At 38.9% G+C, this 18221-nt stretch overlaps 2 protein-coding genes across 3 annotated transcripts; both read left to right on the top strand.

Moving 5' to 3' along the window:
- Window positions 1-2794: 2794 nt before the first annotated feature.
- Window positions 2795-8072, top strand: LOC104422321 (eugenol synthase 1). The gene is made up of 5 exons (XM_010034613.3): window positions 2795-3082; window positions 3309-3443; window positions 6555-6783; window positions 7295-7498; window positions 7741-8072. The coding sequence occupies exons 1-5, from the start codon at window positions 2888-2890 to the stop codon at window positions 7938-7940; spliced, it is 963 nt and encodes a 320-aa protein (XP_010032915.2). The 5' UTR covers window positions 2795-2887; the 3' UTR covers window positions 7941-8072.
- Window positions 8073-10714: 2642 nt separating this feature from the next.
- Window positions 10715-17002, top strand: LOC104430471 (eugenol synthase 1). Of its 2 annotated transcripts, XM_010043216.3 has the most exons (5): window positions 10715-10986; window positions 11931-12065; window positions 15455-15683; window positions 16257-16460; window positions 16675-17002. In XM_010043216.3, the coding sequence occupies exons 1-5, from the start codon at window positions 10792-10794 to the stop codon at window positions 16872-16874; spliced, it is 963 nt and encodes a 320-aa protein (XP_010041518.2). In that variant the 5' UTR covers window positions 10715-10791; the 3' UTR covers window positions 16875-17002. The 2 variants fall into 2 exon arrangements, with proteins under 2 accessions (XP_010041518.2, XP_018722671.2); XM_018867126.2 differs by lacking the exon at window positions 11931-12065.
- The last annotated feature ends 1219 nt before the right edge of the window (window positions 17003-18221 follow it).

Genomic DNA, 18221 nt, shown 5'->3' with positions numbered 1-18221 from the left:
TCTATAAAAAAAACACATATCAATGGTCTATCCATTGATCAATCTTTTGCTCAATAACTAACCATGGTCACGACATAACGCCTTGTGACAAGGCGACCAAGATTCCCCCCTTGGCAAGGTCTCCACCTACAAAGCCGGTGGCTAGGCCCAGAAGGATATCTTGGTATGCATACCCCAAAAATCTCTCACTGGGTTCACAGTCATATTGAGCATAAATAACCATTCTCAAATACCAGAAATCCAATCCAGAAATCAATATCTTAAACCAAACAAATAACATTTTGCAACATAGCCCATCATCCATTTCATATCCGTTTCTCAAATCATCATAAACCTTTTAATAAATCAGTCGCAAAGCAATTTCATATATGTTTATCCACAAACCTTGTATAACGTGCTTTTCAAATATTCACAATCAACCAAAGGGTAGCAATTGCTCGATCTGGCTTTTATACAATAAAAATGCTCTTCTCAATGCAATATATATACATATATATATTTCAAGACATGATTTTATAAAACCAAAGAAGATATAGTACCACTCACCTTGTCGTCTATGACCAAACAACGAACAATACTCGTATCGTCGAACTCAAAGCCCTATCAAATAACCAAAAAATAATGTTAAAATCTATTCTATCTCGACTACAAAATGACTAAGTTACGCCTTAACTCTAACAAAAGGACTTATGCGCGTTAACAAATCGCATAACCAAAAAGCGATTGTTCAAGCCATTTGCAATATGAAGTTTAAATGCAAAAACTTGATCAAGCCTTAACTTTTTCTTCCGAACCCCGATCCGAATGTACTTTTATTCAATAGAGAGCCCTTGAAACATATCACAAGAATCCCGACTTGGCCATCCCAAAATCAAGCCGAAAAATGACAAAATACGGGCCCAAAGCTGCTGGACGTGTAATGTTCACTGCGCGTGGGAAACTTTGGAATTTTGTTTCGGACAAACCATAAGCTCAAATCACGATCCGTAAAATCCCACGGCTTCACAACACCCTAAATTACCATTCTTGCAAAAATACGCGGCTCAACGACTCCAAAATTAGACTTCGCCGCTCAGTTTTCCAAAAATTTCGAATTTAAGTCCTAAATCCAAAAATTACTTCAATCGGACAAACAAGGGGCTTGATCTCTTACCGGGTTATGGAGTCGAGTTGGCTTGGCAAGGCATCCAAGGCGTGCACATGCCAAACTTTTCTTTCCTTTTCTCTTCTTCTTCTTCTTCTTCTTCTTCTTTCTTTCTTTTCTTTTTGGTCGAGGAAACTCTCAGCTTCTATATAGCCGAGCCCTCTCCTATCTCCTTTTTCTTTTTCTTGCGTTATTAACTTTTCAACTTCTTTTTCCGTTTCTTCTTTTGGAGCCTTTAAAACTTCTTTTTCTGTTTCTTCTTTTGGGGTCTTTAAAACTTCTTTTTCTGTTTATTCTTTTGAGGTCTTTAAAACTTCTTTTTATGTTTCTTCTTTTGGGGCCCACTAGCCTAATGTTACATTGTGAGTTCTGTTAAACCCCATCGGTCGGTACCAAAAACCACTTCACTCTGCATAATGTACAGGGCAATTTCTGCATACGCTAGTCATTCGCGCATCCAAGCAACAGCGACCATAGTCTCTTTTTCAGGCCAAAGACAAGGTTTACCTTCGCAGGCAGGTGCAGTTAAAGAATGACGAGGTTTTTTCCTTTGGTGTGCCCTGAAAAGAAGTCGAGATACCTCCAGGGAGTGCAAACAAACTTGGCCTGGTCAAGAGTAAGAATCCTAGAGTTTGGCATTGGTCGATAGTCCACGCTCATGGCGACGGAAGTTTTTCCCACTCGGGCTCGGGATGCCTCCGACCGGACTTGCAACTCCAATTAATTTGATTCAAAGCGGGAGGGACTTTTATTGAAAGTATGCACAGGTTTAGAAACTAAGAGTGGATTTTTACCTTTTGGAGCGAATTTGAATAATTTGTATATTCTGTCACCTATGTACACAAATGGTGAATCCATCTTCATAATGTACTGTCGATTGTCGAAGAAATTCAACAAATCAAAGATAGAAAGTTAGACCGCAAATATTATTTAAGGTTAAAATGCACGGTTGAACGTGATTTGGATTGGGCACACAACCGAGTGATTGGGATTCAGAGGGTGAGGACGCGAAAAGAGAGAGATGCAAGATTCATTCCTTTGATCAGGAAAAAAGCCTTTGTGTGCTGTACCGAAAAGAAAAAAGAAAAAGGAATCTTCGCATCACTCGCGTCTCTCTTTCTCTTTATTCCAATCTTCAATTCATCGCCTCTCGTATTCAATTTTTCACCCTAATTTCACCCGATTCCTGAAATAATATGGAAATCCTAAACCTATTTGAGCAAATATGAAGCACAAAATCGTGGATTTCAATGGAGAATGAAATTGGCTTTCCTTTTCCGTAGAACCGAGCATCTCCATTTCTCCTCGAGTTTTTACCAAACACAACACAAGCAAATAGCCGAGACATGGACCTTTCAAAGTCTCATTTCAGGCGAAAGCGAACACAGTCCACGACGTAGGGGACACGCAGCACATGTTTATCGTACATATCCGTCAGTGTCACTGTTGGAGATGCCTCGATTGCTGTACTTTACTTGGAACCGAGGGACGACCATCGATTTCGGTCATTCAATGCGCGCGCCGTACCCTTTGTTCTTTTGCAATCACTCAAATTCAGAGGGAAAACTCATCCTCTTGCGAGATAAGCTGACAGGTATGCATTTGTGGTAAATATCGGCCCCAATGCAGCCGACAGGGAGAGGTTAGCCCCTCCCATTCCTGGCGTACAAATGGGAGTGAAGCCAAGGCACACTCGAATGGGCGAGAGCCGAAAAGAAAGGAGGAGAAGACGAGTAAGGGCAAATGGCGAGGGAGGCGGAAGCGAGCAGGATTCTCATCTTCGGTGGCACCGGATACATTGGCAAGCACATGGTGAGGGCGAGCGTCTCTTTGGGCCACCCGACTTGCATTTACGCTCGGCCTGCCGGCCCGGCGACCCGGCCTTCAAACCTTAACCTCCGGCGCGAGTTCCACTCCATCGGCGTCCACATCATTGAAGTATGCGCTTCTCTCTCTCTCTCTCTCATGTGATGGGAGCTCATTCGGATGCACACCCGAATGTTAACAAAGGCTATGTTTTCCTCTAATTGTAATTCCAACTGTTGTGATATATGTTGTGGATATCATCACCTACGACATATTTACAATCCATCAATTAGAAGACTAGTTGGAGGAACAGGGATAAAGCAAAACTGACCATTGACGTTGTTGTGGCAATAAATAGGGAGAGCTAGAGGAGCACGAGAAGATTGTGGCAGCACTGAAGAAGGTGGACATAGTTATCTCTGCTCTTGCATACCCTCAAGTACTCGACCAGCTCAAGATCATCGATGCCATCATTGCCGCCGGCAACATCAAGGTAAGTTATCTCTAGCCAGTCTAGGAGAGACAATTATGAAAATAGTCTTAAACCTTTTACAATTATGTTAGTTTAGTGCCAATTGAGTTCCTAAACCTTTTTTTTTATTTGTGCCAATTCAAGCCATCCGACAAATATTGGCCAATGGTGCTAACATGGAAGTTGAGTATACTATCTGACGTGATCAACACTAATTTGGAAAATTTTTAATAACATTTTAATAATACTTACTTATTTATTTTCCCTTTCCCTTTCTTTGTTTTTTTTTTTCCTTCCCTTCATCTTCTTCCTCTAGCTAGTCGCCAAAACTTGACGACTAGCCAAAGGTGATGGTTTGTGAGGTCAGCCTTACCGACTGTCGTGAGGGCAAACCTCGCTTGCTCTTGATGAGGTTGACCTCACCTGGTCAATCACTAAGTTTTGGCAATTGGCTAGAGGAAGAAGATAAATAGAAGAAAAAAACAAAAGAGAAAAAGTAAAAATAAAAAATAAAAAAATTGAAATATTATTAAAAATTATTCATGTCAATGCTAAGCGGTGTCCATGTTAGCACCGATTGCCCAAATTTTGCTATATCACTCAATTGGCTCAAATGCAAAGGGTTTATGACTCAATTAGTTAAAAAAAAAAGCTAAAAGATTGAATTGACACAATTATAATATGTTTACAACCTTTTTTTGGTAATCCTCCCTAGTCTAGGAAATTGGCCATTCGATCTCTTTTTCTTTTTTGACTGAGAGGTTCTTTCTCTCTTCTTTTGAAAGTCGAATCCACTTAGTTCAAGTGTATAATAATCAATTCTCTTAAGGAGTTTGGTACTAAAAGTATGGGAATAAAAAAAACCCTCTCTTCAATTCTCGCTTCTTAACTCTAAAAGTCTCGATCTAAGCTATTCGAGCCACCCTCTCTTACTCCGAGTAGATGTAGAAAAAAGATCATACTTTTTACCATTCTTATTCTTATTAAAAACAAAAGAGTAGATATATTAGACTGAATGGTCGAAGCAAAGCTAGCAGAGACTTAAATGTCTAGAATTAACGATAATATTCGATGTAACAAAAATTGCTTCTCCAGTGACACGCGTAAGAGTAGGCCTATCAAACTAAATGGTCAGGACAAAGCTAGTAGAGGCTTTAATTACCTAGAATTAACGAGAAGATTCCGTGCATTAAGAATTGCTCCCTTAGTGTCACACGTGAGACATTCCTGGCAATCCAATTATCACCCTCGTCAGTTGATCCTAGTTCAAATCCTTCTACTAACTCATTAGAGTCTCAAAATTAAAGTGGAAATAATTATATTAGAAACTCTATGACTACAATGCTCATGACGGACGAAACCGCTAATTGTAGCGGCCTGTAGCAGATCATTGTAGCAAGTCACTATAGCATTACCGTAGCAGTAGGCTAAGGAAATTACTGTTCACTGTCACTGTTCATATCGCCAAAAATAATTTCCAGATCCAAAAAAGCTTGTTCAATATTTCAAAAGTGATGGACACCATGTCCATTACTATCACTACATTGTATGTAACCTCACCAAGTAGCAAGGAGTTTTCACTCCCGTGTTAGGGCCACCCTGCTTGCATGATAATTTAGGTGAGCTGATAGGACCATGTTCCTTATTTTAATATGCTGATACTCGCACGCCTAATATCCCCAAGTATATCTATCTTTTTTAAGATACGAGAATACCCTTTAAGTGTTTTACATCCTAAAAGTTTCAAGATTCAGATTAAATCGGGATGAAACTTTTTAAGGACGTGCTTAGATCCAACTTACTTTATTATTATATTGGATTGATCCAATAGGTTATTTTTCTTGTGTTCAAAATCACGGTCCAAAATTAGTTGCGAAAGTAACGAGGGCACAGAACGACAACGTTTCAGCATTGACTTTGCTGCCTTTTAGTGCCATTATTAATTTTTGTAGGCCGTGCGGAGTCTGATCTTGATGACATGTAATAGATAAATATTTGTCATCGTACAATAATAAATAAACTAAGTATCAAAAAGGCTATTACTTAAAAAAAAAAAAAACTAGAATATCATCCGTGGAATGCAAGGTCTGATCAGGCATATAAACGAAGTTGCAATTATTATTGTATGAAAAATCAAATTATTTATCCAGGGAGTAAGAAATATGTTAATGTTTTTTAGATAATATTATCGTTATTTCCAGACATAATTGGTTGAACTTAGATAAGGCGAGAAATGAAATGAACTTAAAATTGAGAAAAAGTGAAAAACATGGTATGCACAGTTAAATAGAGACCAATAAAATCATGGTCGAAGCTATAAGAGGAAGAGGAAAAATAGTAAAATGATGAAAGAACTTCAATTCGCTTATTACCTTAATCATTTTTTCCCTCGCTAATTGGTCAAGCCTTCATTATATTATTTTTGAGTTAGGTTTAAGAAATTTTTTCTTTGGCTATGAGCTAATATATATATCATCCTTACAAAAAGCTATGCCACTAACACTATTCGAATTTCACCAAGAAAAAGAATGATATTATACTTTTTGACCTCAAATTGAAAAGACAAAAAGGAGATATCTCATTATCTTAAAAACCACATCAACCAAAATAATATCATAGTTTCCATCTCATCTTGATATGTACTTTTTCTTTTGTTGATATATGTCAGAAATTTCAGTTTAGAATCGAAATTCTAGGAAATCCTCAAAGAAGCAACGTAACCTTTCTACTGTTCAAATGCACTTGATCTAAGAAGTATAGAATTTTGTTTAAATGAGCATCCAAATATTGGCAATAGGTCAAGTGAAAATTAAGGGAAAAAAAACTGGATCAAACCCTTAAAGTTTAGAAATCAAGGTCATCTGAAAGTCTATGGGAATCGACTTTTACCCTGTGCTGAACCTTTGGATTTGATCGGTTTTCATGGATATTGTATGGGAACCGTCATACATTAGAATCAATCGGATGGTACTGATGAAATTATAGGGCTAATTGCATAACATTCCTTGTTGGGTTACTGATTACGATGATCTGATAACATGAATTATAAATATTTCACTCTCGTTCTCAAACCGGATCATCATCATCATCAATTTTTCCTTCTAATTACTATTATTATTTTTGTTTGACCAGAGGTTTGTGCCGTCTGATTTTGGGTGTGAGGAGGATAAAATAAAAGCACTCCCTCCCTTTGAAGAGTTCTTGGAGAAGAAGAGGAAGATCAGGAGGGCGATTGAGGCTGCAGGCATTCCCTTCACCTTCGTCACTGCAAATTGCTTCGCTACATACTTCGTCGATGTCCTCCTTCATCCCCACGACCCCAGTGATGAAATTGTTGTCTACGGCAACGGTGAAGCCAAAGGTACTCTCTCTCTCTCTCTCTCTCTCTCTCTCTCTCTCTCTCTCTCTCAGTCTTGTCCGGATTTGGATCCACGCCACCCATCTCTATTGAAATAATCGATCATGTGAATCTCGATTCATGAACTTTGGTCCAAGCAAACCACTCCAATTTGTCAACATGACCCTATCCTTCATGGAACATGGATGCAGTAGACGGAGTCAACCATACTGTATGAAAAAATTACTAGGTCTTCTAAAGAATTTCCAAGGTCATTCGGTTACGAAAGGCTCTCCATTCCAAAAAATGGGGTGTTAGATGGATAATAAAACCAGGGCCAATCTTAATTCACATTAGTAATGTCATCCTTGAACATAATTTTTGTGCAATTGGATCCATGAACCATAAATTTATCTATTCATGTTCGTTTTGTCATTTAAAAAACCGATGAAAAAAGTTTGGGGACTTAACCTTACCATTATCCTATGTATTTTACATCTTTGAATATAATTGAAGATTCTATTTTTTGTGCTAGCCGTGCTGAATTACGAGGAAGACATAGGGAAGTACACGATCAAGGTGGCGAATGATCCGAGGGCGTGCAATCGGGTCGTCACTTATCGCCCGGAACCGAACATAATCTCTCAGCACCAACTGATTTCGCTGTGGGAGGAGAAAACGGGTCGGAGCTTCAAGAGAGTCTACGTGCCCGAGGAAGATCTGGTCAAGCTCTCTCAAAGTAAGCTTCAAATCGCCAATGCCACTGCTGTATTCTCTCCGAACTCCTTCTATTTTGCATCAATTATGATAAGGTCCTCGCATTTATTTTAATTAAACGTGACACCGCCCTGAAATTTTCTTTAAAACATCGTCGCAACCCCCAACATTGGTCGAGACATGACTTTCCGTGCTTGTGCCTCGTCGTGAATCGATTCAAGAAAGGTCTGCTGACGCTTCGTGGTTTTTATGTCCTATGTTAAGCTCTGCCACCTCCAGAAAACATACCCGTCTCCATACTTCACTCCATTTTCGTCAAGGGAGATCTGATGAGCTACGAGATAATTGAAGATGACCTTGAGGCTTCGAGAATGTACGCAGAGATGCAGCTCACCACCGTTGGTCAGGTCCTTGACATCTTCCTCACAGATCCTCCTGAGCCAGCTAGGGCCGCTTTCGTATGAGATGATTCCGCAGGTTGAACTCTAGTAGTTAGCAGTAGCAGCTCAGTGTGCTGAATTACGACTGAAGCGTTACTTCGCTTTGGTGGATTTGAACATTCGAATTTGAAATCCTATGAACTGTTTCTTTTCTTTCCTAATTTCTTGTCGATTGAGACTTCGTTCCAGTTGTAGAAACAACAGCTTTCGCGTGCAGCACGAGGATATTGGTACAGCAGATTAGAGGTTGTGAATACGTAACAAGCCACTAAAACAACCCAAAAGACTCGCTCACTTTTGCGGAACATCTCCTCCGAGAGACTTCCTAAGCTGTTTGCGGGACGTCGAACAAGTCGCGTTTTATAGGAACAGGAACAAGACTTAGCGTGGAGCATTTTTTAGGATGTAAGAAGCAAAAGCTTTCCCCGTTGATGGAAGTTCAAGAAGTGCGTTAGGCGTTCAACATGTGAAAAGGCAATGAAAAACAGGAAGTTATGAGAAAGAAGACGTTCGCAAAAATAAAAAAAGCAGATCTGAGGCCTTTTAAGCTCTTACAAAGCGGCAACTTATCCAAGGCCATGTCTCGTTGTGCTCTAAATATTGTAGTGAAGAATGCGTTGTAGTTGTACTCAAGTGAAGCATCTGACAAGAAGGAAGATGGATAAAAAAACCAAGAGTAACTAAGCGAAGGACAAGGGGAAGATTAACGGCGAAATTGCTAGTGGGCGTTGATCTGTTAGAAGCTGCAAATGGGGATGGCAACTAGGAATGAAGTATCCTATCCTGATGTCTTGCTGAGTAGAGGAAGGATGGGCACTAAGCTAACATAGTATGTGCGAAATATGATAATCTTGAAGTTGGGGAGGCACCGGCAGTAACCCACCGGAGAAAGTCCCCAGCAAGCTAAGTAGCAAGGGGACGCAATCCCCAATTTCTTTGCTAGATCACTCTGTTGTTGTGAGTTCTGTAAATCCCCCTCGGTCGGTTCCAACCTCACTTTGCATAATGCACAGGGCAATTTCTGCATACGCTAGTCATTCGTGTATCCGAGCAATGGCGAGAAAATTCTCTTTTCAGGCCAAAGACTAGGCTTACCTTCGCAGGCAGGTACAGTTAGAGAATGACGAGGCTTTTTTCCTTTCGCGTGCCCCGAAAAGAAGTCGACATGCCTCCAGGGAGTGCAAACAAGCTTGGCCCGGTCGAGAGTAAGAATTTTGTAACCCCCCCAAAAAAAAAAAAAAAAAAGAGAGTAAGAATCCTAGAGTTTGGCATTAGTCGATAGTCTACACCCATGCCCAAAGAAGTTTTTTCCACTCGGGCTCGAGATGCCTCCGACCGAACTTGCTACTCCAATTAATTAAATTCGAAGCGGGAGGGACTTTGATTGAAAACTAGAAGTGGATTTTTACCTTTTGGAGTGAGTTTAAATAATTTGTATATTTTGTCACCTATGTACACAAAACGGCTAATCCATCTTCATAAGGTAATGTCGATTGTCGAGGAAATTTAACAAATCAAAGATAGAAAGTTAGTCCGCAAATATTATTTGAGGTTAAAATGCATGGTTGAACATGAGTTATGAAATGGGTACACGATCAAGTTATTGAGATTTGGGAGGTGGGGACGAGGAAAGAAAGAGGTGCAAGAATCATTCGTTTGGTGGAGAAAAAAAGCCTTTTTGTGGGGCACTAACAATGACAAAAAATAAAATAAAATAAAAGAATCTTCATGTCGCCCACATTTCTCTTTTGTTAGCATAATTAAATATTAAACCACGCATTTATCTAACAGTTTAAGCTTTTAGAACAGTTGGTTATGGTTTCACAAATTCTCACGTCGTATCAGAGTTGAAGGTCCTGAGTTTAAATATTTTCACATTCCATTTATCTCCCCAATTAAATATGTTCATGCTTAACTTAAGTTTTTTGAATAATTGATTGTAGTACCACAAATTCTCACATCTCTCTCTACCAATCTTTAATTGATCGCCTCTCATTTTCAATTTCACCCTAATGTCCATCCGATTTGGGAAATGATATGGAAAACATAGATGTATTAGAGCAAATATGAAGAGCGAAATCGTGTATTTTAATGGAGAATGACATTGACTTTCCTTTTCCGTAGAACCGAGCATCTCCATCTCTCCTCGAGTTTTTAAACAAAACACATGCAAATAGCCGTGCCATGGACCTTTCAAGGTCCATTTAAGGCGAAGGCGAACACAATCCACAACGGAGGGGATACGTGGTACATGTTTAAAGCTTGCTTTCCATGAACATGTCGTCCATGCATATTTCCACCAGTGTTACTGTCAGTTAGATGCCTTATGAAGCGAAAAAATCGCGTGTTTTAATGAAGAATGACATTGAGTTTCCTTTTCCATAAAAATGAGCGTCTCCATTTCTCCTCGAGTTTTTAAACAAAACACATGCAAGTGGTCCTGCCATGGACCTCTCGAGGTCCATTTCAGGCGAAATCGAACACAGTCCACGACGAAACGAAGGGGACACACGGTACATGTTTGAAACTCGTTTTCCATTAACATGACGTGCATGCATATTTCCATCAGTGTCACCGTCAGTCAGATGCCTTGATTTCTCTGCTTTACTTGGTGCCCAATAGTCCACGCTCCGACATTTGAGCCCCAACGAGTGGCGATCGATTTCGGTCAATAATTGCGCCGTGCTTTTTGTATTTTTGCAATCATTGAAATTCACAGGAGGACTCGTTTGTGGTAGACATAGGCTGTAATGAAGCCGACGGGGAGAGAGAGCCCCACCTTTCCCAAGGCATACAAATAGGATTATAGGAGTACCCAAGGAATTCAAATGGGCGGGAACAGAAAAGAGAGGAGGACAAGACAAGAGTAGGGCGAATGGCAAGAGAGGCGGAACCGAGCAGGATCCTCATCTTCGGTGGCACCGGATACATTGGCAAGCACATCGCGAGGGCGAGCGTCGCTTTTGGCCACCCGACTTGCATTTATGCCCGCCCCGCCGGCCCCCGAACCAAGCCTTTGAACCTCGACCTCCGGCGTGAGTTTCGCTCCACCGGCATCCGCATCATCGAAGTATGCGTACCTCTCTCTCTCATGTGATAGGAGCTCATTCGGATGCACACCCGATTGCTAACAAAGGCTATGTTTTCCTCTATTTATATTTTTGAGTGTTGTGTTTTGGGTTGCGAACATCATCACTTGCCATTTATTTACAATTTCATCAATCAGAAGATTAGTTGGAGGAACAGGGACAAAGCAAAATTGGCTATTAAGGTCATGTTTAGTAATACTTCTAGAAATAACTAATCCTATTCTTTTTTTCCCTGAACAAAAAAATAATAGAAATCCATTTAGTAAATTTTTTGTTTTCAAAAATAAAAATCTATTTTTCTTATTCCCGAAAATAGATTTGCAATAAAATCAAGAAGTAGAACAAAATAATTTCTTATCCTTGGGAACAAAAAAAAAAAATTCATTTTTTTCTCATTCTCTCTTCTTCTTCCACTGGCCATTGCTAGCCACCGTCATTGCCAATGGTCACCGATGATTGGCTAGGCGAGGTCTGGCAAGCTTGCTAGAGCCTCGCCAGGCCAAGGCGAGGTCTAGCTAGCTCATTGGAGGCTCACCTAGCCACCACGAGCCTCAACCTCATAGATCTGGGGGAGGTCAAGCCTCATCGGTGGCCTAGTAAGGCTCATCTAGCCACCGGCGAGGCTGAGGCTCGTAGTGGCCAGGCGAGCTCACAGACCTCGCTCGACCGATCGCCGACCACGACGATGGCGGGCGACTGACCACAAAAAGGAGGAAGAAGAAGAGAAAAGGAAAAAAAAAATTAAGAATTCTACCAAACACATTTTTATCTTAGGAATAGAAATTTAAGACAATTACTAAATGTCTTCAAAAACTGATTAATTATTCTTAGGAATAGAATAAAAAAATCATTTTTGACCAAAAATTGTTCTCAAGAACAAAATGATTACCAAACACACCATAACGTGATTGTGGCAATGAAATAGGGAGAGCTAGATGAGCATGAGAAGATTGTGACCGCACTGAAGCAAGTGGACATAGTTATCTCCGCTCTCGCATACCCTCAAGTACCTGACCAGCTCAAGATCATTGATGCCATCGTTGCCGCTGGCAACATCAAGGTAAGTTATCCCTCACTAGTCTAGAAAGGAAAATTACCAAAACAATCTTAAACTTATTGCAATTTGTCAATTTAGTTTTGAAACTTTTTTTTTAACCAATCAAGTACTAAACTTTTTGTATTTATGGCAATTAGGCCATCCGACAAATGTTGGCTAGTAGTGCTAACATGGACATTGACCGTACTACATGGCGTGGCCATACTAACCCGAATATTTTTAATAATATTCTACTATTATTTACTTATTTTTTCCATTATGTTTTTTTTTTCTTCCCTTCATCTTCTTCCTCCAACTATCATTGGAACTTAGCGAGTAGCCAAAGTTGAGGGTGAGTTTATCGACCCTGCCAACTGCTAAGGAGGGCAAACCTCACTAGCCCCAAGTGAGGCCAACCTTGCTTGGTTGGTTGTCGAGTTTTGGCAATTGGCTAGAGGAAGAAGATAAATGGAAGGAAAAAAAAGAAGAGAAAAAGTAAAAATTAAATAAATACTTTGAAAAATTATTAAAAATTATCAATGTTAACACTGGCCTGCTGACTGCCCAAAATTGCTATCACTAAATTGGCACAAATGCAAAAAGTGAATGACTCAATTGGCCAAAAAAAGAAAAAAAGAGTTAAAAACTAAATTAACACAGTTATAATATGTTTATGACTTTTTTGATAATCTTCCCTAGTATAGAAAACCAGCCATCATTCCATCTCTTTTTCTTTTTCGACAGAAAGGTTCTTTCTCTATCCTTTCTCAAAGTTGAATCCACTTAGTTCAACCGTATAATAAATCAATTCTCTTAAGGAGTTTGGTGCTAAAAGTACGAAAAGAAAACCTCTCTTCAATTCTCATTTCTTATAACTCCAACAGTCTCAGTCTAAGCTATCCGACCCACCCACTATTACTTCAAGCAAATGTAGAAAAAAAAATATAGTCTAAGCTATTCGAGCCACTCACTCTTACTTCAAGCAGATGTAGAAAAAAAATTATACTTTTTACTATTCTTATTCTTATTTTTAAAAAAAAAAAAACGTAGACGTATCAGACTGAATGGTCAGAGCAAAGCTAGCAGAGACTAAAAATTCTGGAATTAATGATAATGTTCAATGCATTGAAAATCGCTTCTACAGCCACTCGAAAGAGTAGGCCTATCAAATTGAATGGTCAGGACAAAGCTAGTAGAGGCTTAATTACCTAGAATTAACAAGAAGATTCCACGCGTTAAGAATTGCTCTCTTAGTGTCACATGTGAGACGTCCTTGGCAATTCGATTATCACCCTCGTCCGTCAATCCTAGTTCAAATCCTTATAGTAACTCATTGGAGTCTCGAAATTAAAGTGTAAATGACTATACTATAAACTCTACATTACTTACTTTATTACTATATTGTAGCCCTATGTAACCTCACCAAGCAATAGAGTTTTTACTCCTGTGTTAGGGCCGCCTTGCCTGCCTGATAATTCAAGTGGGTTGATAGAATTGTGTCATCACAAAAAAACCCTGAACTGATATACTTATGATAAATTTGTCTTTCATTAGTTTCTATCAAATTTAATCGTTAAATTTGCTAACCTAGATGACACATGGTGACGTAATATGTGCCACATGAAAATTTATATTGTAATATCACTAAAAATTTTAAAACAGTACACATGTGACAAATTTATCAATACTCTTGTGATAAATTTAATGATATATCTGAGACAAATTTGTGATTTTTTGTGACATTTAACCCTATAAATTTCTATGTGGACTTACTACTTCACCATGTGTCATCCATACTGGCAAATTTAATAGTAAAATCTAATGGAAATTAACAGAAAATAAATTTACCATAAATATACTAATTGAGTTTTTGTGGTCAAAAAGTTAATTTATTTTAAATTTATCACATATATATTAGTTTGAGATTTTTTATTGTTAAAAAATTGATTTTGCGTACATTTGTTATAAGCATACTAATTTAAATTTTTTTGTGATAAAAAATTAGTTTAAGATAAATTTATAACAAATATATCGGTAATAGATATTTGATGATATTAATCTCTTACTTTATTATTAAATTGGGTTGATCCAACAGGTTATTTTTCTTGCGTTCAAAACCACGGTCTAAAATTAGTTGCGAAAGTAACAAGGGAACAGAACGACAATGTGTCAGCTTTGGCTTGCCACCTTTTAATGCCAACAATTATTTTTGTCAAACGTGCAGAGTCTGATCTTGATGACATGTAATAGACAAATATTTGTCATTCGTACCATATTAAATAAACTATATATCAAAAGAGCTGGTACCTTCCGAAAAAACTAGAATGTCATCCGTGGAATGCACTGTCTAATCAGGCATATAAGGGAAGTTGCAATTATCATTGTACGAAAAATCAAATTATTCATCCAATGAGTAAGAAATCTGTTTAATGTTTTTTAGATAATATTATTGTTACTTCCTGAAATAATTGGTTCAACTTAGATAAGACGAGATATAAAATTAACTTAAAATTGAGAAAAAGTGAAAAGCATGATATATACAATTAAATAGAGATCAATGAAGTTATGGTTGAAGCTATAAGATAAAGAGGAAAAATAGCAAAATGATTAAAGAACTTTGATTTGCTTGTTACGTTAATCATTTTTTCCCTTGCTAATTGGTCAAGCCTTCATTATATTATTTTTGAGTTAGGTCAGAGAAATTGTTTATTTGGCTATGAACTAATTAATATATATATATATATATATAAAGTAATATCCCCTGTTACAAGAAGTTATGCCTCTGGACACTATTCGAATTCGCCATGAAAAAGAATGATATTATCATCTTTAGATCTCAAATTGAAAAGGAAAAAAAAAAAGGAAATATCTAATTATCTTAAAAAAACCACGTCAATCAAAAGCATATCATACTTTTCATCTCATCTTGATATGTACTTTTTCCTTTGTTGAAATATGTCAGAAATTTCAGTTTAGAATCAAAATTTTAGAAAATCCTCAAAGAACCAATGTAAACTTTTTTACTGTTCAAGAAGTATAGAATTTTGTTAAATGAGCATCCAAATATTGACAATAGGGTAGGTAAAAATTAGCGAAAAAAAATAATTGAATCAAACCCTTGAAGTTTAGAAATCAACATCATCTGGAAGTATATGAGAATCGACCTTTACTGTGTGCCAGACCTTTCAATTCTATTGATTCTCATGAATATTACATGTGAACCATCATACGTTGGAATCAGTCAAATGGTATCACTGAAATCCTAGGTCTAATTACATAACTTTACTCGTTTGGTTGCTGATCACCACATCCCGACAACATGAATCATTAATATTTTACTTTCGTTCTTAAACTGGATTATTATTATCATTATTATTAACATTTTTCCCTTCTAATTTCTTTTTTTCAATCAGAGGTTTGTGCCGTCTGATTTCGGGTGTGAGGAGGATAAAATAACGCCGCTCCCTCCATTCGAAGAGTTCTTGGAGAAGAAGAGGAAGATCAGGAGGGCCACCGAGGCTGCAGGCATTCCCTTCACCTTTGTCGCTACAAACTGCTTGGCTGCATACTTCATCAATGTCCTCCTCCATCCCCACAGCCCTCACGATGAAATTGTTGTTTACGGCGACGGTGAAGCCAACGGTACTCTCTCTCTCTCTCTCTCGAATTGCCCTTGTCTAGATCTGGATTCATGCGATTTGTTTCTATCTAAATAATTGATCATGTAGATCCCACCTCTGCATCCCGCATGATCGGCGTCTATGATTTAATTTGGGTTCCAATTTGTTGCCTAGTTCTATCCTTTGTGGGATGTGAATGTGATAGATGGAGTCAATCATATCGTACAAGAAAATCACGGTGTCTTTTAAAGAATTTTTGAGGTCATTTGGTTATGAAAAAGTCTTCATTCAAAATATTGGGTAATAGATAGATGTAAACCTCGGGCTGATCCAATTTTTGAATGAAAGGGCTTTACTTTGAATTTTCCTGAAAAAGGCCGAAACCATTAAATTTATATCGAGTGGTAAGGGACGTCCCTGAACTTTTTCGCGTTAGTAATGTCGCCCCTGAAACAATATTTCGTGCAATGGGACCCGTAAACCATATATTTATTTATTCTTGTTCGTTTAAAAAAGTTTAGAGACTTAACCTTGCCATCATCCTATGTCTTTCCCATCTCTAAATATGATTGACGATTCTATTTTTTTGTGTTAGCCGTGCTGAATTACGAGGAAGACGTAGGGAAGTACACGATCAAGGTGGCGAACGATCCGAGGGCGTGCAATCGGGTCGTCTCCTATCGCCCAAAACCGAGCATAATCTCTCAGCACCAATTAATTTCCCTGTGGGAGGAGAAAACGGGTCGGAGCTTCAAGAGAGTCTATGTGCCCGAGGAAGATCTGGTCAAGCTCTCTCAAAGTATGCTTCAAATCACAGTTGTATTCTTTCCAAACCCCCTCTATTTTTCTTCAATTATGATAAGGTCCTTGCATTTATCGAAATTATTCGCAACGCCCACCCCGAAATTTTCTTTAAACGACATTGGTCAGATTTGTGTGCTTGTGCCTCATCTTGAATCGATTCAAGAAAGGTTTGCTGACGACGCTTCATGTTTTCCATGTCCTTTGTTAAGCTCTGCCACCTCCGGAAAACATACCCGTCTCCATACTTCACTCCATATTCGTCAAGGGAGATCTGATGAGCTACGAGATAGATGATGATGATCTCGAGGTTTCGAGAATGTACCCAGAAATGCAGCTCACCACCATTGATCAGCTCCTCAACATCTTCCTCACAGATCCTCCAGAGCCAGCTAGGGCTGCTTTCGGATGAGATGATTCCGTAAGGTTGAATTCTAGTAGTCAGCAGGAGCGCAGTGTGCTGAATTACGACCGAAGCATTGCTTCGCTTTGGTGGGTTCGAATGTTCGAATTTGAAATCCTATGAACTGTTTCTTTTCATTTCCTTTTTTTTTTTTATATCGAGACTCGGTTCCCGTAGTTCCAAGCCCTGCTATTTCCGTCCATTGTCTGTAGAAACAACAGTTTCCACGTGTAGCGCGAGGATATCAATACAGCAAATTAGAGGTTGTGAGTTCGTACCAAGCCACCTAAACAACCTAAGAGACTCGCTCACTTTTGCGGAGCATCTCCTGTGAGACTTCCTAAGCCATTTGCGGAACATCCTAAGGCATTTCAAAAACAGGAAGATATGAGAAAGAAGGCATTCGCAAAGGCGTTCACAGTTCGATGCTTTTGCCCAAAAAAAAAAGGGGGGCAGATCTGGGGCCATTTAATCTCCTAAAAAGCTGCAACTTATCAAAGGCCATATCTCGTTACGCTCTAGATATTGTAGTGAAAAATGCGTTGTAGTTGAACTCAAGTGAAGCATCTGACAAGAAGGAAGATAAATGAAAAACCGAGAGTAACTAAACGAAGGACGTGAAGAAGATTAATGGTGAAACTGCTAGTGGGCATTGATCTGTTAGAAGCTGCATATGGAATAGCGGCTAGGAATGAAGTATGCCATCCCAATGTCTTGCTGAGTAGAGGAAGGATGGGCACCAAGCTAACATAGGATGTGTGAAATATGATAATTTTGAAGTTGTTGAAGCACCGGCAATAACCCATCGTAGAAAGTCCCAGCAAGCTAAGTAGTAAAGGAACTTGCAGTAGAGATTGATTCGGAAGTGATTACTGAAAAGTGAATGCGGAAAAATGTTCATGGCCATTTGGAAATTAGAGACTCTGAGGATAGACATGAGCAAATAAGCAAGACGGCTCAGGACCCGGATTGGAACTTGACGAGAAGGATGAGGATGTTCAGACTGGCTAGTCAATGTGGTTGAAAAGAAGAGCCTCGGACAATGGGCAACACAACCGCCACTTTCTTTGCTAGACCACTCTGTTATTGTGAGTTCTGTTAAACCTCATCGGTCGGTACCAAAAACCACTTCACTTTGCATAATGTACAGGGCAATTTCTGCATGGGCTAGTCATTCGCGCATCCGAGCAACAGCGACCATAGTCTCTTTTTCAGGCCAAAGACAATGTTTACCTTCGCAGGCAGGTACAGTTAAAGAATGACGAGGTTTTTTCCTTTGGTGTGCCCTGAAAAGAAGTCGACATACCTCCAGGGAGTGCAAACAAACTTGACCTGGTCAAGAGTAGGAATCCTAGA

This window comes from Eucalyptus grandis, chromosome 10 (genome assembly GCF_016545825.1).
Source record: "Eucalyptus grandis isolate ANBG69807.140 chromosome 10, ASM1654582v1, whole genome shotgun sequence".
NCBI classification, from domain to species: Eukaryota; Viridiplantae; Streptophyta; class Magnoliopsida; order Myrtales; family Myrtaceae; genus Eucalyptus; species Eucalyptus grandis.
The sequence above is the reverse complement of the archived record's forward strand: the minus strand, read 5'-3'. Positions and strand labels throughout refer to the sequence as shown.

Excerpts from the sequence above, each read along its gene's own strand:
- LOC104422321 (XM_010034613.3), top strand. The coding sequence starts at position 2,888 with ATGGCGAGGGAGGCGGAAGCGAGCAGGATTCTCATCTTCGGTGGCACC. Across the intron at positions 3,083-3,308 it reads TCGGCGTCCACATCATTGAA|GGAGAGCTAGAGGAGCACGA; the intron begins GTATGCGCTTCT and ends GGCAATAAATAG. Across the intron at positions 7,499-7,740 it reads TCTGGTCAAGCTCTCTCAAA|CTCTGCCACCTCCAGAAAAC; the intron begins GTAAGCTTCAAA and ends TCCTATGTTAAG.
- LOC104430471 (XM_010043216.3), top strand. The coding sequence starts at position 10,792 with ATGGCAAGAGAGGCGGAACCGAGCAGGATCCTCATCTTCGGTGGCACC. Across the intron at positions 12,066-15,454 it reads TTGCCGCTGGCAACATCAAG|AGGTTTGTGCCGTCTGATTT; the intron begins GTAAGTTATCCC and ends TTTTTCAATCAG. Across the intron at positions 15,684-16,256 it reads CGGCGACGGTGAAGCCAACG|CCGTGCTGAATTACGAGGAA; the intron begins GTACTCTCTCTC and ends TTTTTGTGTTAG.